We start from the raw sequence: 22,471 nt of genomic DNA, 5'->3' as shown, positions 1-22,471 counted from the left end.
TCGACGCCATGTGCATAACTCGGCACTAGTCCCTCAAAAAGAAAAGAAAAAGGGGGCAAGCTAGTCCTCCTCTTGATGGACTGCCGCTCCGCCCCCGGGTGCCCGCGAGCGCGCACCGCCGCAACCCTAATGCCCCCCCGCCTTCTTCCCCTGCTGCTCCTGGCCGCCGCCGTCGCCGCCGCCGCTGGACACGGGGACTCCTCGGCGTCCTCCTGCCCGTTCCACGGCGGCCACGACGAGGAGCCCCACCATGACCATGACCACGGGCACAGCTGCGGCGGCGGTGATACCCACCACCACCACCACCGCGACGAGATCCAGCGGCTGCTCCCGGAGGAGCTGGCCGAGGAGGCGGATCTCGAGCTCGACGCCTTGGGCCACGACCACCATCACCACCACGGTCATCACCATGACCACAGCCACGGCGACTTTCAGCCCGAGATGTCTCCCATGGGTAAGGATTAAAAAATTTACTCTGTCTAAACGTGCGATTTCTAGGCGTGCTAAACCCCGACACCACTGAGAATTTTGGGGAATGGTAGGGGTGTGGTTGAGCGCGATGGGGTGCTCGTTGCTGGTCAGCATGGCGTCGCTTGTCTGCCTCGTTCTCCTCCCAGTAATCTTCTGTGAGTGCCCTGCTTGTCCCATTGCAACCATCTTTCTGCACCTTGTCCTCATGTTCTGACTGTTTCTGTCATTTGCCTTTGGCAGTTAAGGGGAAACCATCCAAGGCCATGGTGGATGCACTTGCGGTATTTGGGGTAAGTGCAGAACTTGCAGTTATCAGAGCTCTTTTAAAAAAAGAAGAAGATAAAGCCAGCAAATAGATATATATACCTGCAGCTTACTCAAATCCTGGTTAGGTTTTAAATAGCCTAGATTGTCTTAAGTTTCGTTCTGAAACACCTTGGCGATCTAACAAGTTGGATGCATCTTTTTGTTGTTTTCTTCACCTTTTGCTGATGATTTTTGCACATAAGCTCATATAAAACTATAAAGCAAGTGAATGGCTTATGCAATGTGACAATGTTGAAATTTTATAGCCCATTTGGATAAATCTATATATATCCAGGAATCATTCATATCCATCCTTATTCTGTGTTATAGGCTTATCGCCTCTATAGGTGGTTGTAGTTTGGAAATGCTGGTCAGGAACATGTTTAAGTTGTGCAATATTTATAATGCACAATCGTACTAATTTGTAGTGGAAGTAACCTGAGATGCGAATGAGAGGATGTCCCACGATTATTTTGTTTCTTGGTTTTGTCGTACCAAGTATTTATTTTGCTTTCGTTCCTTTCTTTAGGTTCCAAACTGGATTGATGTAGGTAGGCATAAGCAGTAGCATAACTTGAGTGTTTTTTCATTTCGTTTACGATGTTTCTGCAGGCTGGAGCAATGCTTGGAGATTCATTCTTTCATCAACTTCCCCATGCTTTTGGTATATTCTTAGATACATTATATCTTTTTTCTGTCCTTGTATTTTTTGTCCATGCCATCAGCTGTGTTCCTCAAAACGTCAGAATTGGTGTATACACTAAGAGGTTGATGTATTCGTTGTCAACGTCAAACATGTAATTGTCATTAGTTATCATACCATTTCCGTATGTACTGAAGTTGTACCTCAGCCCCATATCAGTTTCTCAGGGCCGTCATTATATGTACTTTTTATCTCGCATACATATGCTGGTAAAGGAGGTGTCCTGGGGTATAACAGATCGGTGTATTTTGCAAAGGGGCTGTGGAAGTGAATTTGTGCAGGATTTTGAATAAACAATCTACCCTCTCAATGTAATCAATGCCCAACTCTTAAGACATATTTATATTTCCAAATAGAAGCACAGTAGCTCTCACATTGCCCGATAATATTGTAGTGTACTAAATTTTTTAATCATCTACTCGATGAAAATATGTGATATTTTTAGGTGGCGGATCACAATATTTGGTCCCAATACCATTGCTTGCCCTTCACTCTGATTGTATTAGTTATGAAACTGAATTACTGAATTTGAGCTAATACTTAATAGCATGGTTTGTTCCTCATGCTGACATCGAAGTTTAGAGAAACAGTGTAGACCTAGCAATGGCCCTGTTTGGAAGTTGGAACCTGGGAATTCCGATCCATATTAATTGTCTCAAATTTGCCCAAATATGGATGTATTTATGTGTAAAAAGCGTCTAGATACATGTAATATTTCGACAATTAATATGGATCGGAGGGAGTAGGTTATTGTGAAATTATACTGTTTCCGGTGAATCTCCGGGGAAGTTTTAGAGTTTCGAGCATACCAGTATTGTATTTCCGCCCACTTTTTAGCTCGAATACTCCTTCATTGCTGCAGTGCTATTTTGTCATTTATGGTGTCAGTCTGCCTTAGCTGCACTCTTATTTCTCGCTCGTTTACTTTTCTATGTCTATAAAGGTGGAGGGCATTCTCATTCACATGATCATGAAGATCATAGTCATGCTCATGAGCATTCACATGCACACTCTCTGGAAGACCTCTCCGTTGGCATGTCTATTTTATGTGAGTATACCGACCTGCATCAAAGATGCTGCAAGGCCAAACAATTATTGCTTATTATCTCTTGAAGTTCGAATTTCTTTGGCGGTTGGATGTGCTTGATTTTATGAGGCATCTATTGGTAGTTATTAAAAGTATGTAAATGTATGAGCAAATTGTAAACCTTATCATTCAAAAAAAATAACTGCTATTTTTTTCTTTCTTTTTCCATGCTGCTATGCAATGTTCCTTGAAACTTTCAACAATTTCATGCAGTTGGTATTGTATTGTTCTTTATTGTGGAGAAGATTGTGAGGTATGTTGAAGACAATTCTCAAAAGGGAGCTCATAGCTTCGGTCATGGGCACCATCATCACCATCATAATCGACAAGACATCAGTGATAAGGCAAAGTTGGATGACACAGAAAGTGATCATGAGGGTAAAGACACAGATCCTACAGAAAAAGATTCTTTGCATGATGATTCAATTGGAAAATTAGATGAGAGAAGTAATAAAGAGTCTAATGCTACTATACGTAAGGTATAATATCTAATTCTGGTTGATACAAAATCTGAAGGCATGAGGGTATAATACAATGTGTTCTCATAAGTTTTCTGTATTTATCGTCGCATGAGACCATGAGTATTTGCATATTTCTTATATAGTCCATATACATTTTACAACGTAAAAGAGGTAATAGGCTGCTACCGATAGTTGTCAACAGAAAATGTCATGGAAAACATGCCTGAAAATTGTGGAACCAAGTGTTCTGGGCAATAAACATGTATTAGCCCACACGCTGTGACCATAATTTTCCTTCTCCACATTTGTTGTGATTACATCACTTAACTGTAATAGTAGCCAGTTCTTACAGGGCATTTCCATTTCTGGCATCATGTCTTGTTTCGGAGGATTATTGCCACATGGGTAGGTGTTTCAGCTGATCTGACGCTTAGGGCATCTGCAATGGGTGACTCTTAACTGACTCTTATTTAAAATTTGTTTATGTAAGGAAAGAAAAATAGGAGAGAGAAGAGAACTGACTCTTCGTGGTGAGTCAGATTCTTCAGGAAAGAATCGACTAAGAGTCAGCTAAGAGTCAACCTTTTAACCATTGCACAAAGTCGTATTTAATGCTAACAAATCATCTAGAGTCACTTTAAAGACACAAGCCATTGCACGTGTTATTTTATCGTTGACTCTAGATGACGTGGAGAGTCAGTACTGACTCTACTATTGCGTATCCCCTTAGGGTGTGCTAGGAATAGCATAAGGGAAATGTATGGCAAATTAGAATTGTAGTAAGATTATGCTCTAACTGGACTGTATTCTCGGCTATTATAGTGAAGCATTTTGTATTATCACCTGCTCAGCTCACAGCCTTGATGTCTTCTTCTGATGAACAGAGGAGCTCTTCCAGTTCCAGTGCCTCTGATAAAGAGCCTAGCAAATCTGAAACTGATCCTGCTCCCAGCAAAGCATTAGCGAGTGAAGATTCCCCTGTTTCAAACTCAAACTTGGTGTTTGGCTACCTCAATCTTTTCTCTGATGGTGTTGTAAGTCTGATCTGAATACTTTCTTGTATCTAGCCATCTTTAGGTTCTTTTATCACAGCCATTTTTATGTTTCGTCTTGCAAACATGCACTTCTTTGTATATTAGATTTTCACTTTTTACTAGGTTATCTTGGTTGAAGTTCAGAAAATAAATATATGAATAATGCAGCATAACTTCACTGACGGGATGGCTCTTGGAAGTGCTTTTCTGCTACATGGTTCTGCTGGAGGATGGTCTAGAACTTTATTTCTGCTCGCACATGAACTTCCTCAAGAGGTTACCTTCCTCCTCAAGTTAATTGAAATCTGTCTTTCGTATGGTTTTGTTAGCAGTAGGAGAAAACACCTTCATCGGTCATATTGAAAAAACAACCTTCTCTAGTCTCAGTATCACTTTCATGTTGCATCCTGCCAATCATAGTGTTGCTTCTCTGGAATATTATGTTGTGGTTCTATAACATAGTTCATGGTACAGTAAATAATCATCTGTTCTGGCAATATTCTGAGATTCCCTATGCAAGTGCATCAGGTCCAGAAAATAAGAATCAAATATTACCACTAAACTTTTCCAATCTCTTTGACTAGTAGTTACTAATGATGATTGATTTTCTTTAGAACATGGAAACTGCACACGACATAAATGGATGAACTCTGTTTGCATGGTAGTGGCTCAGCAAGTTCTGCATGAGCAAAAATACAGGTCAAGACATGAAAAAAAAAGCTAGTATGTCACGCTGAGATTGGTTTTTTGGCCCATTATACTTGTGTAGCTTGATATCTCTAGCTCTGCATAAATGGGAAATGAACTTGACCGTTCCTTTGGTTTGTTGCAACTTGACTTAAATTTCTCTGTAATGATGATTGTTTTTGTAAGGGTAGGGTACTTTGTTTCAGTCAACAATCAACATTGTTTCATGAGCAGAACAGTTCTATTGAATTGTGTACGGTCTTATTTGCTGACGGTGAACTTTTCTTTTCTATTCTTTGTTAAGGTTGGGGATTTTGGGATCCTGGTTCGCTCAGGCTTCACCGTATCTAAAGCCCTATTTTTCAATTTTCTCTCTGCGTTGGTTGCTCTTGCTGGAACAGCACTGGTCAGTACTTGTTCTGTCCTCTAAAAATGAAATTATTGTTCGGGATTTAATGCCTCATTTTCTACCCCATGTGCAGGCACTGTCTTTGGGAAAAGATCCAGGACATTCCTCTTTGATTGAGGTATGCCCTTTTCCATTTTCTACATTCTACACGATGTAAACCAATCAATATCCCCTCCATATTAGAAATATATTGTTTCTTTACCTCTTTTGAGAAAGGCTCTGTTTCACACTGACAGAACCAAATTAACTTCAATTCATATTACATTAGTGGTTCATTACTTGATAGAAGGAGTAGATGCTTTGTGTACTGCTGACATCGACCATTATAGCTGATTCGATACCCCCACATTCCATACTTCTACAGGGATTTACTGCTGGTGGTTTTATTTATATTGCTGTTGCTGGGGTCCTCCCACAGATGAACGATCAGAAAACTACACTAAGCAACTCATTGACTCAGTTGATTTTCCTGACAATGGGAATGCTGGTTGCTCTCGGCATATCTCTAGTAGAATGATCTGAATCTCCATTTCGTTGTAGCTTTAGCTTTAAGCGGCACTTCCACAAGTATGCTGAATTTTGAACTGCTCCAGCCTGGAAGATGGCTTCTCTTGATATTTTGGCTGAAAATGTAGCAGTATTGCTTGTCAACTAATTGGTCTACATCAATATATCCGAGATGCACTGTACTCAACCTTGAACCTTTATGAAATGAAGGTTTACATCACTATCCCTTTTTTGAAAGAGCAGTCCCCGGATTTCTGGGTTTGTGCCCCTGAAATATGTCATTGAACAGTGTACTGATACTATGAAAGCGATCTAGTGAATTTAATTTAGTTAAGTCATGCCTAAACAGTTCCGCAGGTCGGTGACACGCCATGACAGGATCAAGAAGCTAAGGCCAAATTGAAATTAGTATTCCATCTACCATTACAAGCCCTAACAATGCTCACCTACAGACGTCTTTGGCATGTCAAACGGTCGATGTCGACGCATGGCGCAACTAGCACGGAAATGGTGGCCCTTGCGCTCGCACGAGTTCGCTTGTCGCGGGCATGGCGGCAGGCCCCCATGCATGTGCGCTCGCCTGGCCATGCCGTCCCGCGCCAGCAGCAGGACCGAGCCGACTTCCAAACTCCAAAGGAAACGGAGCAAACCGAGCCGATCGACTTTCTTCCGGCGATATCGGCCCTGCCCCCACAGCAACCTCACGTGGAAACGAATCAACGGGGCGAAGTAACCGTTCGATAAAAAAAAAAAAGATCGGTGTGGATTTGCGAACAACAGTAGGATGTACTAGTCTCTAGACTGCAAGAATTACTGCTTTGGTCCTTTCTCCCGCCGGTCGATCACCGTCAGACGTCAGCCGTCAGGTGCATGTTGTCTCGCAGACAATAAGTTTTGAACAGGTGCCGATCGACTCACAGAGAGCCCATGCCCATGGCCAGGCTGACAGCTGACGCGAAAGGGTCTTTCATTAGTGCGTGCCTTGTCTAGGTAAAAGAAGAAAAAGGTCGGTATATGGTCATTGCCCCATAGACGATAGATCCTCATCTCTAGGAACATTGTTGTGAGTGTTTTTTGGAAGTGAAAAAGATTTATTCATTAGGTTGGTCTATGGTCATTACCCCATCCAGTGGTGGAGTTGGAACAAAAAGTTTAGGGTGGGGCAAGTGTGATTTTGTTGAATTTTTCCTCTATAAGATATTATAATTTTTTTAAGCTTTTATGGATTACATAAAATCCATATATACATGAGATTAGATTTTTAGGATGGGACATGTCCCACCGTGCCACCCACCTAGCTCCGTCATTGACCCCATCCAAAAACTAACAAATTGTAGTTGATGACCAAAAATTTAACACGACATTCTCGGCACCAAACCAAACCCACCTTAGAAGCAGAGCACATTGTTTAGCCTGATACCAGTAGAGCATGATGCAGAGGACATCCTAAAGCTCTATGAGCAGAGTTACACGGGCAAAAGATGATGCAGAGGAACTATTGCCTCGTCTAGCACTAGAACTAAGGTTGTGATCTGCATTGCAATCCGAACATGCCTGATTGCAAAGGAAGGAAGTAAACTGCGGTGCATTTCATCAAGCAGAGACCGATGGACTGGACATTTGTGAATGCATCTAGCCTTATCTCTTGAGCAAGAGTAAGATTGTCTGTGAGAAAAGCACCGGACTCAAGCTGACGGTGCCTCCTGGATAAAGCTTCTTCTCGCAGCAATATCCAAGAGGATAGCAGCATGGAGGTGATTCTCTGGTTGTACGTCTCACAACTATTTTTTTTTTCTGCAGAGCATCTGCAACAGCATATCCATATTTTCCTAAAATACCAAAAACTGTTAATATGGGTATTTTGCCCTAAAAACTGGTTCCAGCAGCATAACCATATTTGTTGGATATCAAAAAAATTTGGATAGCTGCTCATATTTTGCCCCCCAATACCCAAATATGGGTATTCTACCCAGGATACTCAAACGACCCAAAACTCGCCCGGGAACCCAACCGCCTGAAATTTCACTGCTTCCTCTCCCGTGAAGCCTCTGCTCCGTCGCGCTACGCCGGAAATTACCCCGCCGCCGGCGCACTGGAGCCCGGCCGGCGACCTCCCTGCCGCGCTGGACCCTTCCGCCGCCCCCTCGTCGCCTTCGCCGGCCGCCGCCCCCTAGATGCCGCGATGGCTTGGGCGTTGCCGCCGCCGGCCGGCGCCCCGCGGCCCTCCTCCGCGCCTGCGACGGCTTCCGCCGTTGCCCGTCTCCCGCCGGTCGCGCCCTCCCGCCTCCCGTCAGGGCTCGTGCCCGAGCTCCACCCGCGGCCTGCCTTCCTCGCTGCCTCGGCCCGACGAGCCCCCGCCCCAGCCCTGCCTTCCTCGCTGCCTCGGCCCGTCGAGCCGCATCCCCGACCTGCGTCTCCTCGGCAGCGACGAGCTCCGCCCGCGCACGGCCTCGGCAGCGACGGAGAGGAGCCACGGCGGCCACCTGCTCCACCTCCACAGCCCTCGGCACCGGGCTCCTCACCTGACACGCGGCCATCTCCTCCGCCGCCCAACGTTGTGGATCGAGATGCGGGAGGGAGAGAAGAATTTTGCAGAGACAAGGGGCGTGGGGGCAGAAGATGAAGTCTGGGTCAACGGCAGGTGAGGCCGGTTAGAATGAATGGATTTGGATATTCAATTTTAGGTATGCTGCAAAAGTTAGAGCTAATCTGGAAACCCATATTTTTTCTCTCTATGCCGTTGGAAATGTTCTCGGAGACACAAAGTGTATTTACAACTTACAAGAACTCAATTCTCACCGTAGGGCAACACGATACATGCCAATCAGACAAGAATAAAATTGACTACGTTTCTGCACGAATCAGTCCGAACGCTTCTGCACGAGAACCTGAACAAGCGAACATCTAAACCAACAAATTCACGCTCACCCACGGCGCTCCAACGAACGGGTCCACGTAATCACCAAAATGCCCCTGCCTCCCGCGGGCACCGGCGCCGTCGACGTCGCCATCGTCGAACACCACCCACTCTCTCGTCACCACCGTCTTCGACGCCACGCCGCTGTCATCCTCCTCTACGGCGACGAGCGCCTTCGCCTCGTCGTCTCCCACCTTGCAACCATCCTCGGCGTGGTGGCTCATGATGAGCTTCTCGAGGTCCCTGATGTCGTCGTCCGGGACGCGCTCCACGGCGGGGAACTCGGCGGCGTTGAGCACGCCGAGGCCCCTGCAGAGCTCGAAGTATGCCGACAGCTGCTTGCTCTGCTCCGCGGCCTTCCGCAGCACCCGCATCCCCTGCGCGCCCCGCCTCCGCCGCGCCGCCGCCAAGTCCTCCCCCCGGCGCGGCCTCGGCGCCGTCGGCGCCGACCCGAGCACGGCGACCAAGAACCGGGCGATGCCCGTGCACACTTGGCTGTACACCTCGAAGATCTCGATCACCACGCAGTCCATGGCCTCCAGGACCAGGCTCTGCTTCTCCATGCCGTCCCCGTAGGGCCGGATTTGCATTAGCAGCTCGAGTAAGTGCTGCCGCTTCCAGAGCCGGTCGAGGCGCGCGTCCTCGTCGTCGGCTTCGGCGTCGAGCTCTTGCGCGGCGAAGAGGGAGCGGGTGTCGAGGAAGCAGAAGTAGGCGCGGACGAAGGCGGAGAGGCCCGGGGAGCCGGAGGAGCGGGCGCGGAAGTCGGCGAGGTCGAAGGGGACGCGGCCGAGGCGGGCGGCGGCGCCGGGGGCGAGTTCGTCGGAGCGGAGGAGCAGGCCGTGGGCGAGCATGAGGGACTTGAGCGCCACGGCCCAGCACCGGGTCCTGCCTGCCCGCCGGGCCAGGGCCCACATGAGCGGGCGCAGGGTCGTCCCCGGCGAGGCCCGGGCCAGCGCGAAGACGCGCGCCGCGCCGCGGGCGTCCACGGACCGCTCGTCGTGGCTCGTCGCGCGGATCACCGCCGCCTCCAGCTCCGCGCCGCTCCTCGTCGTCGCCGGCGCCACGCGCGTCAGGCACAGGCTCCTCCTGTCCTTGGCCGCCGCCGCCGCGCGCCGCCACCACTGCCGCGCCGTCGTCATTGTTCCCTCTGCCGCCGCCGATTCTCAAGGCGCCCTGGAAAGCCCAAATGCACGGCGGTTTAATTCCGGCTCCCTGACGCGGCGATCTCCTGGGCCGTTATTTTCTTGGCCGCTCGAGCGCGTCTGGTGGAGGAGGAAATGACGAAACGGCGAAAACCGAAAACGAAACGGCTGCTGGCGAGGCACGAAGAAGAAGAAGAAGAACACGCGGCGCCAAGCTCGAACGTGCCGAGCACGAAGGCAGAGGGCGGAGCCGCGAAACGGAGGGAAATGGCAGGGTGGTGGACGACCTGCCAGGTCAAGCTTTTCTAATTTTGGAAGAGGCCACGAGAGCTCGCCTACAGTAATCGTAGCACTATTCTCGATCTTGTTCTTTCGTGCACCCTTCCGTACTTAAGATCTCGAGCATCAAATGCGTGCATTCATCGATTATACTGTATAGGCTATACGTATCAACAAACAAATATACTACTGCGTTATAAGCTGTTTATTTCGATCTGCCGACTCTACCAGGATCGACGGTTCTGATGAATTGCATCATGGCAATAATGCATTTGGCAGGCAGCTAGGGGATCGATCGATGTGGGCACGACTGTGCCGTGTGCACGCGGCACCGTCACACCGGACACTAAATTAACAAATTTTCCGGGGAGTGTATTTTAAGGCCTAACCGCTGTGTCAAAACTAGCATTTGACTTGTCGGCGTCACATGGTTGGCCACCGGCCTGTGCGAGCAGATCGGAGATTCAGAGGAAGGAGAAATGCAGAGGCAGAGTTACAGACAATCATCGTGCAGGGCAGCTTCAATTATTTGTGGGAACGTTCTTTGCGGAGCAGCGAGGCAACAAGGCATGACCGCAGACATGAAGGATTGAAATGAAGAAGCCCCTGTACTTCCCTACCCAATCATGGTGCTAGCCTGAAGGTGGAGTACAAGACACTGCAACTTGTCTGCTTAACTGAGCTTATCGACTACTCCCCCGTCTTATATTAACTGACTTTCTGTTACTCCCTCCGTCCCATAATATGAGACACACATCTCTAAATCCTTAATTTGATTAATTAAATATGTATGTTTTTCAACAAAAAGTACATCATTAGATTTGTTATCGAAAAAACTTTCTAATGATATAACTTTTAAATTATTTAATTTACATTTAGTTAGCTAAATTAACGATCTAGGGATACATGCGTGCCTCATATTATGGGACGGAGGGAGTACATGTATCTAGATACTTTTTAGACATAGATACATTCATATTTGAGCAAATTGAAGTCAGTTAATATGGGACGGAGAGAGTATCCAATTGCGGATTCCCCAAATTTCAGACCAGTTTCTGCTACGCTAACCCCCCTTCAATATTTTGATCCAATGTTCCCGAGCAATTGAGCAGTAATGCTTTCTCTGCAGTGCTTCACTATTGTAATGTAGCATCAATTCTAATTCTGGCAAAATAGATTATGGCCTTATATGTTCAGGCAAGAAGTTTTCTGACAGCAGGTTCAGGCAAGAGAAGTGAAATTAACTTCTAAGCAAAATGCATCCACCATTGATGCTCCAAATAATGCTGTATAATATAGACACGCGCTTACGTACATGGGTGAAATAAGAAAATGGTTTAGAAGATTCTTTTAGTCAAGCACGAGCTTGCAATAAATATGCCATGTGCTATTTTATGTTTAGTCTTGGTCAATATCAGAATAACACGATGGTTTCAGTTTCATTTTTATCAAGTCGGATGCAAGACCAAATGATCATTTTTTTTCTGTTTCGTTTTTTTTCTTTTTTCTTTTTTCTTTTTTTGAGGGGAGTTTCGTTTTTTTTTTCTCAGAAGATTTTTGTTTTAGAAATAATCCAAGGTATGGTTCCCATTGATTGGGCTGTTTCGTGCGCACAGTGGAAGAATTTTAGAAGAACATAATTGGGCTGTTTCGTGCGCACGCACAATCTAATCAACAAAGCCCATAAAACCACATTAAGTAGTGGGCCGTAAGACGATCGGCCCAGAATGAAGCCAGCTCGTCTCGTTTTACAGAAGAAAGTCCTGTAGTGGGCCGGGAGCTCGTGTTGTTCCAAGTTTCTCGTCAGTTCCCCTCCTGCACGGCTGCACCGCCGCCTCCTTCTCCACACCGGCCGGCCGTTCGTGGAATTTCGCCCGCCGGGCACCGCCATCCTACCCCCGGGCGCCGCCGTATGGATCCTGATTGACATGTATTTGCCTGTGGCGTTCATACATGATGTCTTGTTTCCCTGGACCTTGCCACTGCATCTTCAAGGCTTCATCTGTTTCAGGTTTGTTTCCTATCGATCCTTGCTTGGTGGCACATGCCACAATGATTTCATCCGGAATTGATTCTGGCACTAGGCTTAATTCTCGTTTATTCAACCTTGATTTCAATCCATTCCAAGAATAGATTCCGTGGACTCAGATTTTGGACCATTACGAGTAGAGTCTAATTGATAGATCGATGCCACCAAAGTACTCGTACTAAATATGAAAACGTCCAAATGCATCACGGCCAGCCGGCCAGGGACCCGGAAAGCAAAGCATGGATGCCCAAATGGAGTGTAAGATACAAATGACTGTCCTCCCTCCCTAACAGGTTCAAGTTAAGGAATGGGTTGCAGCGCGGCCGGCGCATTTGGCAACAAGCAATTCAAGTCTCTGAAGCATGATGCGTGCGTGGTCCAACCTATCAAACTGAAAAGGATCCAAAGCCAGCCTCCTCCAACGCTGCAGATTTGGATAGACGTCATTAGAACAGAAGAACCCAAGATACTGCAGAATTTGGGTAGGCTTAATAGCGTACAATTTCGCAGACTAAGATTTTCTAAAAATTGAAGCAGCTGAGAACTAGCAAAAGTGTACGTATATATACATGCAAAATGAGATGAAAAATTATGCCCAGCGTCTATGTAGACATGTAACGACTTCATCTTATTTCATGGCTTTGCAGACCTTTTCAGCATATTGTCCAAAAAAAAAATTCAACATATTTCCAGCCTCCTATAAACAAAAATTCCTTAAGAATCTTATTCGGCCTGTTCAGCAAGCCACGTGCTTGGTAATTGGTATAGTATGCACAAGATTCTTTGCTCGATATACAAAACTCGGTGAAAATCTCATCGATTCCCTTAGGAGTACCTTGGTAAGATTTTTCTCGGTTAAAAAATGGCTGCCAATTTATTAAACTGTCATATTGGTAAGTTGAAAAAAATGTAAGTAGTAGTAAATTTTTCATGAACAACTTCTCTAACATATTTTTTTTAGTAATAGATAATACATATTTATCGGACTTTCTAGCTTTGTCATTACTCCTAGGACCAAATTATACTAATATCTAAAATGCCAAATAAATATACTAGTGTGAACACACACACGCCCGCGGTGCGCGCACACACACATATATCATGACAGATTTAATAAAAGTAATTTGGATTTGTAGATGCCTGGTAATTTTTCTTATAAGAGAAAACTACTAGAGCATTTTATATAATAAAAGAACAAAGGAAATATCAATTTTTCCAATAAAACGCATATACACGAACAGTCCTCGGTGCACATAACGTGCAAGCAATATCTTATCCCTCCAGGAGAACGTACGACACAATGCATGAAATTCATCCATCCATCTATTCTATTCTCTCTCTCCGTTTCACAATACAACGTGTATAGATTTTTTTCATTTGTTTCACAATACACCTCATTTTTCTCTTGATACCTGCACCCGGCCAATAACAATTCACATCAATTTATTATTAACCCAACATGAGTGACCAGATATTAGAAACGAGAGCTGTTTTGATTCAAGTGCATAAATCTATATGAGGTACATTTTAGAATAGAGGAGTACTACGTTTTAGCCTTCTGTCTAAAAAAACATTTCCCGGGCGTCCAAAAAATCATGCCCAGTTCCATTTCAGATTTCAGGCATCAATGCCTCTTCTGTAGCACCATCTCTCATGCAGGAGCAGGCCACGGACACTTTCTGCATATCTTTCAGCGCTAAGCAAGACAGACAAACGGAGACAGAGCGAGGAAGTGAGTGGGGGGAGCAGTGGCGCTGAAAACAATGTGTCTTCATCTGTATCTACGTCCATTTATTACCAGCAGGAACATTTCGTCATTTATGTTTGCAGACAAGGCAGAGGGGCCAGGCGTCGTGTGCGTCTCTGCCCCCGCGCGCGTGCTGTTTTGGACTACTAGGCCCATTGCCTGAGCTGCCAACAGTAATGCCTGGGGTTTTGGGATTTTATTTATCCACTAGGTTAATACAGGTCCATGTATATCGCATCAATCGATCATGTAGAGTACATAGCTGTGCTTAGTTGATCAAAATGGGAAATTTCGGCCGTTTTATACTATACAAGATGTCAGTTTAGCAGTACTTGAAAATCATAAGGCCAAGAGCACCCTGTCGTTGATTTCTCGGTATGCAGGGTGTGCTCTACTCTTGGGGATGCAGGTGGGACGGGCCAGCCGTTTGTCCCGCGGCCCGTCCGCAAGTTGCAAAGCCCGTTTAGTTTTCGTGGGTGGCCCGTTTATCCCGCACGGGCTTAACTGGGAGAAAAAGTATCACCCGACGGGATCCCGTATGTCCCGCACGGGCTCATCCCCTTCCTCCCGACAGCCTCCGCTCGCCAACTCTCCTCTTACCTGCTCGGCGGCGTAGACAGAACCGCTAACCCACTCCTCCTCAGCCTGCTTGGCGGCGCCGTCTGCCAAGTGCCAAACCCCTCCTTCCTCCTCTTTCTCCCTGTACGCAGCACACAACGGGCCGAGCGGAGCTTTCGGTTGGGCTCCCAGCGCGGCGGCGCGTTCAACGGCAGGTATATCTTTTCTCTTTGTGATTTTATTTCCTTACATGGTTTCCTATTGGGTGCTTTCATTCAGATCTCCGCCCACTATTTGTTCTCCCATGAATTTGCCGTCCGCCGCTGCCATCGCAAGCAACAGCAAGGTCCACCACCCTTCCTTCTCTCTCGATTTCTTCTCCAGCGACGGCGCCCTAATTACAAGGGCCGGTGACTCACCAGCACCAACAGAAGAAGTCGCAGGCTGGCAACCATCACAACCGAGATCTTCAAATTGACGCATGGAGCACGTACTGCAATCTGATCTGAAGAACTAGCTACCCTGGCCTTGCCGACTTTAGTACTGAATAACAGTTCATCTGTATTGCTGGCTGAACTGACAGGATAAACCGGAACTGACGGGATAACGGGCTGAAACTGCTGACCCGTATGTCCCAGCGGGACATCATCTAACGGGATGCGGGCAGGAAACGCGGACGGGCTGATCCCGTCAGCCCGTCCCACTTGCATCCCTAGCAGGTGATCAATTTCTGGGAACAGAACGTTACTTTTGGAAAATCCAAATAGCACGCAAACAACCGAAAGATTCCATGCACGTCGCTATTGCTGGAGTAGCTAGCTTGAACCCCCTTTTTGCTTTCCCTGCTCTGATGCATGCCATATGGGAGATCAACCACTACTAGGCGCTAGATCTAGCATGATCCCATCATGGCGTCTAACCAGTAATCACGTACGCCATCATGATTCATCAAGCACATCGATCACATACCCCAGCCCTTTGGTAAAAACAAGATAAGCTATAGGAAGAAATTAAATTAGAACAAGCTGATAATTAATCAAGGTTACAGAAACATTTGTGTACGTACGTACGATGAGTTAGCTAGCTAGCTAGGGCTTAGGGAGAGCTAAAGCTAGTTCATGTCCATCATGGCACGACGGCCTCTTGGGAGCCGGTCATCGGCGGCGTCGTACTGGAGGAGAGCCATCTGCTGTCCGTTGCCGATGCCGGCCTCGCCTTCGGTGACGACGGACGGCACGTCGTAGCTGGCCGCCGCCATCGTTGCCGCCCTGGCCCGGAACTTGCCGCGGCAGCCGTAGCAGGTGATCTCGAGCAGCGCGGCGTCGAGCTGCCGCACGGCGTGGTCGCGGACGGCGTGCGCGCGGCCGAGCTCGGCCCGCGCCTGCTCCCGCATCCGCCGCGCGCCCGCAAGCTCCTGCTCGGCCAGCTCCGCGTGCCGCCGCGCCTCCGCCCGCGTCTCGTCCGCCGCCGCCTTCTCCATTGCCGCCAGCCGCAGCTGCTCCCGCGCTTCCCCCTTCAGCGCCCTGGCCGCCGCCGCCATGTCCTCGGCCTCGCTGCTGCTGTTGCTGTCTTCGCGTGCGCCGGCGCCGAAGCGGACGCCGATGGAGAGCTCTAAGCGCATCGCGTTCGCGTCGGCGTCCGGCTTGGGAATGACAGCAGCGGGAGGCGATGCGCGGCGCGCGATGGGGCCAGCTGTGCCGCGCGGGGGCATGAGCTGCAGCTCGAGGTTGTGCTGATGGGCCGTGGGGCTTGGAGCGGGCCAGGCCACTGGGCTGCCCACGAGGTCGGCGCCGCTGGACGGGCTGGCGCTGGACGCCGTCCGCGAGAGAGACGCCCCCGCCGCCGCATGTAGCTGCTGCTGCTGCTGGCGGTGCGACGTGGAAGCAGAAGCTGCCCTGGCGCCGCCTCCCCTGCCGGCGGAGGAGGACGTGGTGTCGCCCCGCGGAGGACGGCCGCCGGCGTCGCACATGTCCTGGTGCTCGATGAAGCTCTCCACCCTGCAGCACACAAACGGGAGTACACGCGTCATGTCTCATGCCATGTTACTTTCAGCGTACAGCGCGCGTTAATTTACATTCAGCGTACAGCAAAAGAGACCAGATCAAGAAGACGGAGCTAGTCAAGACTCAAGAATGGACGGAGCTAGTCGGAGGGTTGAGAGAGACCAAAGCCTACCCATGACGGAGAGAAGCCAAAGGGATGGCGATCGATGCGATCAGGAGGTTTTGCGATTCTCTGTCAGGTGTGAAATTTCTCTGTGAACGGACAGGGAGCAACGTGCAGTAAATGGAGCCCCGGCAGAAACAAATGCGAAAGCAACCAACGTACGTATGCTGTATGCACACACACGCAGTAGTACAGCCCTCGGGAATTGTGCCTGTCTGCTCGTCCCTTCCCATCTCCCCTTATTGATGACACAACATGTACACAAAAAAGATGCTGGGAAGGCCCTACACCTACAGGGAGTGTAGTCAGAGACGACAAAGTGGCCCCAGCACTCCAGCAGCAGGGTGGTGAAAAACAACAACAAATTCTCCCAATAAATCATGACGCCTTTCTGCCCACATTTTGCCAAATCTCGCAAAAGAAAGCAAAAGATGGATACGAAATGTACGTACGTAGCATACATCAAAATACGCCAAGCTTGCAGTACTAATTAAGAATGAACTGATGAGAAAGAAATTAACGTAGGAGGTGCAAGAATTAATCAAGTGTGATTTGGAGGGACGGACCGGGAGAAGACGCGGCCGCAGTCGCAGGAGTGGCCGCGGGTGCCGCAGGTCTTGAGGTGGGCCTTGTAGTCGGAGTGGACGGCGTAGGCCTTGGAGCAGCGGGCGCAGGCCCACTGGCGGTGGCCGCTGTGCTTGCGGCGGAAGTGCTTCTTGATCCCGACGAGGTCGCCCAGGGCGTGGGCCGGGTCGTGGTGGAGGCAGCTGGGCTCCGGGCACACGAACACGCGCTTCCGGGCCGCCGCTTCCCCTTCCTCGCGCTTCAGCAGCTTCCAGGGAACCTTGTGCCGCCGCCGGTGCATCTGCAGGTTCTGGTCACGCTGGAACCCCTGGTTGCAGATCTCGCACACGTACCGGTCCGACTCCAGCAGCGTCCGCGGCGTCAGCGACACCACCTCCGCGTCCGGGTCTGCATTATTTGCCATTGCCATTCGTCATGATCGTCAGGATTTCATTCTCAAATTTCAAGATATATATTCAAGCTTAAGCCGTGGGACGTAATGTGATTGCAGATTGGATGTGAGCGCTAATTAAGTTAGCTCAAACCTCTGGTATGCTTACCGGGAGTGCCGGCTGGCCGCCGCTTCCTCTTTGCGGCAGCGCCGACGCCGGTGGGGATCGGCGTCGGCCGGAACGGTTCAGGTGGCCCGGCCGCCGCCGCCTCGGAAGGCGGCACGGCCGTCAGCGCGCAAGAACTCAACATGCTACTTAAACGGCAATTAAGCAACACAGATAATATCAAACCTCTCCTGATACTTCTGCTAGGGACTTTGTGTGCGTGATCGGCCAAAGCTCTAATTAAGCCATGGGAATCGACCACCGGAATCGGCAGCAGGTCTCTATATAGCTGGCGGGAAGCAGGTTTGCTAGCTAGCTATAGCTAGCATGCAAGAGACGGCCGGAGACGGGCGAGAATAAATTACATAAACAAAAGGGGCCGGGGAGATGTGAATACAGCTCAGAATCGAGAGGGGAAGGAAAAGGTCGATGGCTCTATGGAGTAGCCTTGTTTTTTTTTTTTTTGGCTTTGCTGCTGCACAGACAACACCAAAGGGAGAGGGGGAGGTCAGCTTTCCACCAGCTTTAGGTTTTAGCAGCTTTCTTTAGAGATTGTGTATCATGCAGAGAGGAGGTGGGGAGGAGGAGGAAGGGGATGGAGTTGGTAGGTGTTTTATTGGGCTCCTGTCCTTAATTGGTGGCTTTGAGATGGTAGCAAGGGTGGGGTCCTGAACTGAGAGAACAGCTCGATCTGCCTTGCGCCTACATCGTTTTGTTTTTCTTGCTAAACTGGCATAGTGAATTGCGCGGAAACATCTTCGATCAATTGCGCGGGAAACAACTTTAATCATTTTTCTAGTCGATCTATGTATGTATTGTTATACCGTTTACACGATAGATCGTTAGGAATACAAAATTAATCAACTGCAATGTATCTAGCAAAGTAAAATTAATCAACTCGTCATAACCCCTAGAATTAAGTTTGAAAGTATATTGAGTTAAATCACGTTTTTAACATGTGACAATCTTTTATTTATATGTGGCTTATATCGAAATCCAAAACAAAAGGTTAGATCGTGTTCGCCTGGTCAATGGAATTTTGCATTAGACTGATTGATTGTTTGTAGGTTATACCAGCTTAGTATTTGTAGTTAATAAAGTTTGGCATCGATGCTTGTGTGCATTGTGATGTCTTGGTGTTCTGTGGCCTTTCGATGCTATTAGGAGTGCTCCTCTCGCGATGCATGTGTGCTCCATTGTGCCTCTGTAACTTCCATCTCTGTGTGCTCTGTCTTTCTTTTCTTTTTTCGCCCTTTTGCGCCTCTGTACCTTCCAAGTCTTAATTAATTGAATCGGCGTTGTTGTTTTCGTCAAAATATAAAAAGTTTAGATCACCTACCAAAATATGATTGTTCATCTAAGACGGTTAGCCACTGGTGATATATATCACATTTGTAGTTTGCACCGCTAGTCGTGTGTATGGCACGATATAGTGGTAGGTGGGGCTTCCTTCATGAGATGAATCATAATGCTAAAGTAAAGTTTCACTTGATTATTCATATTGATACTTGGATTAAAATTTAGATCATTTGGTTTCTACAGTGCTTTGTAGGGTATTTCGTCGCTAGTCTGACATGTCATTCGGACATACATGATATTAAATTAGTAGCCTGAGTCAAGATTTGAGGCAACGTGCAATGCAATGCAGATCTTTTTTAGCAATAATATATTTATATGTCGAGTGAGAATTCTTCAAATAACTTTAATAACTCATCTTCGCAAAAAAAAAGAGGTAATCTGTAGCCCCACACTTATCTTACAAACAATATATTGGTATGGAAGGTATAGTTTTCTAAGTACAATTAATAACCCGTCCTTGATAAAATGTACCCTCCGATTGATAATAAGGGACTCAGGTTTAGTACAATTTTGTACTGATTTTGTACTAATTCTAAGACACTTATTTTGGATCGGAGGGAGTACATGTTAACGAACAGAGTGGACTTACTACATCTTGATATTCCCGTGATTCAAGAAGAAAAAAAAAGAAAAAAAATTGAGAGGTCGTAACATATTAATCATCCAACGGTGTATGCATATATCGTGCATCACAATGTACAAATACATACTGCTTACTACTAACCATAATATATTTTACCTATGTGGGCTTTAAAACATTCTGATTATTGATAGCTCATCAAATATATCACATTCATTGAATCTTCATTGTTAAATATAAGATCTCAGATGATGTGAATCAATGAGGTGTTTTCTGCGAGAACCCTGCATTGGGTTTTTATTATATCTGGCTTAAATTATCCAGACGGTGTGGATCGTACTGATTGATCATTACTGCTACTACATGATATTAACTTACTTCGATCAATAATAAATGTCTCGGATTTAATACAAAATTGGTGTACTACAAAATTGTACTAAACCTGAAACACCTATTAACAGTACGATCTAACAATCAACAGAATGGAAGAAAAAAAATCCAAATTAACTTCCGACAACAAATTGTAGCCCATAAATTTTGTTACCGCGATAACCGATTGAGTATACGTGCGATCCCTCATTGGAGGGGCGCGGCATCATCATTATTTTTTGTGCATTTAATTTTTGCGCTAGAAATTTTGTTAATCTCTATTGTCTGTGGAAGGGTTTTGTTGGTCCTAAGGTTCCAAATCAGGCATGGAAAAAATCTGACTACAAGTTTAATCTGGAGAGAAGATGACACGCCTTCAGCGTTAGTGCAAGGATCAATCAGTTTTCTAGGATTAAGTGATTGTCAGCTTGTGCATGCATGTTATTGTTTCTGCAAGATCGATTACATCAAATAGATCACGGGGACAATGGAGACCAGTACGGTATTACCTGCAGTCGGGGCATATGCTGCAATGTCACAACGATCGAGGCCCGATGATATATGCCTGCGTTGCTGGTATAATAAGAACCGCAGCCATCGTCTAGGACGGGAGAAGATGAGGACAGGTAGGAGACGGCCAGAGAGGCGTCCGGGCTAGGCGACGGAGTACATGGGAGATTGATTTTTTTTAATTGGGACACAGAGAGATTTGGTTCTGGACCGTGCTCCGTAGATCTAACGGTTGTAGTTAGATAACTCTTAAGATCCGACGGTCAAATTAATTGGGGTGACGTGGCTCAACGTGGAGCCTTCCCTCGGTACCCCTCATATTGCTTTTAGTATATAATATATGTTCTTGGAGGGGATAGTTCAAAAATTCACCCTGAAAGAAAAGTAGTTCATGAATGCAAAAGGAATCGAAAAAACTGATACATCACCTAAAAAAATTATACCTGGAATTCTCTAGTCCTTTTGTGCTTTTGAATTTCCTTGAAAACATGGTTTCCCGTGAAAAAGTTTGCTTTTGTAGTTCTAAATCCTTTTTAGTAGAAAAGATTTGCGTTTCGTTTCGTTGCGAAAAAGATCATCCAAGAGTAGTTGCGAAAAAGATCATCCAAGAGTTTTTGTTTTCATTAAAAAAAATCATCTACTCCCTAAGAGTTTTTGTTTTCATTTTACAGCCACTGATCCAACCGTCACCCATGACCCATATGCACAAAATGTGTGCGATATGGAGGAACACACCCACACACAAAAAAAGAAAGAGGTTTTCTTATTAGTACAGTAGCCAACGAAAAGTTTATGAAATCTTAAAGCAAAAAACAGTCAATTTTATGCACCAGGAGTTTGCATAAAAGATGGAGGCAACACAATTTCAGACAACGACGACCAGGGCGTGTGTGTATGGCTCGTTCCGTCGCTCGGTCTATATCCAAGGGATAAAAAATCTGGCCGATAGTTAATTTTTTTACCCAACTGTACAGTAATAGATGGCCCCATATTACAAAACTCTGAAAAAGTCTGTAGTGGATTTAATCTAGTTAACTTAAACTGGTACAGTACAGTACAATGTTGTACAAGACGAGTATATATCTACATGCCAAAAGAGTAATAACATAAATTCACCAGATTCACGACACATGTTTCATGCATGTGTACCCACCCCATAACTCAAATTAATCGGTCATGTAGCTAGCTAGACATTGACCCTTTACTCACCTGCTGTCCCTCCCTGCTGGCTCTATTGCTATAGCCATGGCCATGGCGGGCACCCGTCCTTGCTGCAGCAGCTCTTCCCCAGGCCAGGTGTGGTGGTCTGCCACACACACCACTGCTGCACTGCATGCCTCTCGCTCGTCTTGCAGTACACATCGCTACGGTATTTTATTTTGGACAGACTTCCCGTTTGGTTTCAGAAACAAATGGCGACCGAGTCCTGCACAGGATGCACGCAGAAGCATATACAAATCGATCGATCTGTCTATTCCCAGATTAAATTTGTTTTTTTGTTTCTGCCTGCAGGGTGATTGGCCGCTCAGTTTCCTGGTCTTAAACATATGCTCTTGTCATGTTTCCCAAAAGGATTCGTCGACGTAGAGGCCCCCGCTTAGTATAATTGTTTCAGCGTATGGGAATGATTGGTTGATTTGGACGCTTATAATTAAGAATTAATGATTGGTCAGTGTTAATTAAACTAGTACAAATCGATTTGAATATATACACAATGTACGTACTAGTGATACTTTGCATGCAGCTAGATAGGCTCCAAATGGATGGATTTGTTTGCATACGCTCTCGATAGAGCGGCTAAGCGTGTTTCTGCATGCATGCTGGCCTTGGTTCCTGCTAGCTGTGTGCCTGCATAATGCGTCTTCTCCTCGTGTTAGCTTAATCAGGACACATGTACAATGTATGTGCTCTTTGGATTTATAGCTATAGCTAGCTAGCTACCACATCCTAATGATGAGGTTCTCCAATAGCGTTATGGACCAGTACTGGCTTCCTCTTTGATCATGAGAAAACAAATTAATTGTGCACA

At 46.8% G+C, this 22,471-nt stretch overlaps 3 protein-coding genes across 3 annotated transcripts; 1 reads left to right on the top strand and 2 right to left on the bottom strand.

The window, feature by feature from the left end:
* The first annotated feature begins 2 nt into the window (after positions 1 to 2).
* Positions 3 to 5,902, top strand: LOC100828517 (IAA-alanine resistance protein 1). Its single transcript, XM_010236900.3, has 11 exons — positions 3 to 454; positions 543 to 626; positions 712 to 761; positions 1,390 to 1,441; positions 2,424 to 2,528; positions 2,781 to 3,046; positions 3,913 to 4,062; positions 4,231 to 4,338; positions 5,054 to 5,155; positions 5,232 to 5,276; positions 5,523 to 5,902. The coding sequence occupies exons 1-11, from the start codon at positions 76 to 78 to the stop codon at positions 5,673 to 5,675; spliced, it is 1,494 nt and encodes a 497-aa protein (XP_010235202.1). The 5' UTR covers positions 3 to 75; the 3' UTR covers positions 5,676 to 5,902.
* Positions 5,903 to 8,363: 2,461 nt separating this feature from the next.
* On the bottom strand, positions 8,364 to 10,220 carry LOC100830220 (putative clathrin assembly protein At1g25240). The gene has a single exon (XM_003572234.4). It carries the CDS (start codon positions 9,719 to 9,721, stop codon positions 8,570 to 8,572), a length of 1,152 nt encoding a protein of 383 aa, XP_003572282.1. The 5' UTR covers positions 9,722 to 10,220; the 3' UTR covers positions 8,364 to 8,569.
* Positions 10,221 to 15,335: 5,115 nt separating this feature from the next.
* LOC100829917 (protein indeterminate-domain 16) lies at positions 15,336 to 18,222 on the bottom strand. The gene is made up of 3 exons (XM_003572233.4): positions 17,628 to 18,222; positions 17,070 to 17,475; positions 15,336 to 16,334 (listed from the first exon to the last, which is right to left on the bottom strand). The coding sequence occupies exons 1-3, from the start codon at positions 17,767 to 17,769 to the stop codon at positions 15,449 to 15,451; spliced, it is 1,434 nt and encodes a 477-aa protein (XP_003572281.1). The 5' UTR covers positions 17,770 to 18,222; the 3' UTR covers positions 15,336 to 15,448.
* Positions 18,223 to 22,471: the final 4,249 nt, after the last annotated feature.

This window comes from Brachypodium distachyon, chromosome 3 (assembly GCF_000005505.3).
Source record: "Brachypodium distachyon strain Bd21 chromosome 3, Brachypodium_distachyon_v3.0, whole genome shotgun sequence".
Taxonomy (NCBI): Eukaryota; Viridiplantae; Streptophyta; class Magnoliopsida; order Poales; family Poaceae; genus Brachypodium; species Brachypodium distachyon.
Note: the sequence above shows the minus strand (reverse complement) of the source record. Positions and strands in the feature narration are given on the sequence as shown.

Bases quoted from the DNA above. Each gene is read 5' to 3' on its own strand.
- LOC100828517 (XM_010236900.3), top strand. From the start codon at position 76: ATGGACTGCCGCTCCGCCCCCGGGTGCCCGCGAGCGCGCACCGCCGCA. The intron at 2,529-2,780 runs GTGAGTATACCG...AATTTCATGCAG, and splicing joins CGTTGGCATGTCTATTTTAT to TTGGTATTGTATTGTTCTTT. The intron at 3,047-3,912 runs GTATAATATCTA...TCTGATGAACAG, and splicing joins CTAATGCTACTATACGTAAG to AGGAGCTCTTCCAGTTCCAG.
- LOC100830220 (XM_003572234.4), bottom strand. From the start codon at position 9,721: ATGACGACGGCGCGGCAGTGGTGGCGGCGCGCGGCGGCGGCGGCCAAG.
- LOC100829917 (XM_003572233.4), bottom strand. From the start codon at position 17,769: ATGTTGAGTTCTTGCGCGCTGACGGCCGTGCCGCCTTCCGAGGCGGCG. The intron at 17,476-17,627 runs GTAAGCATACCA...CAAATAATGCAG, and splicing joins GCGGCCAGCCGGCACTCCCG to ACCCGGACGCGGAGGTGGTG. The intron at 16,335-17,069 runs GTCCGTCCCTCC...TGTGTGCTGCAG, and splicing joins TGCGGCCGCGTCTTCTCCCG to GGTGGAGAGCTTCATCGAGC.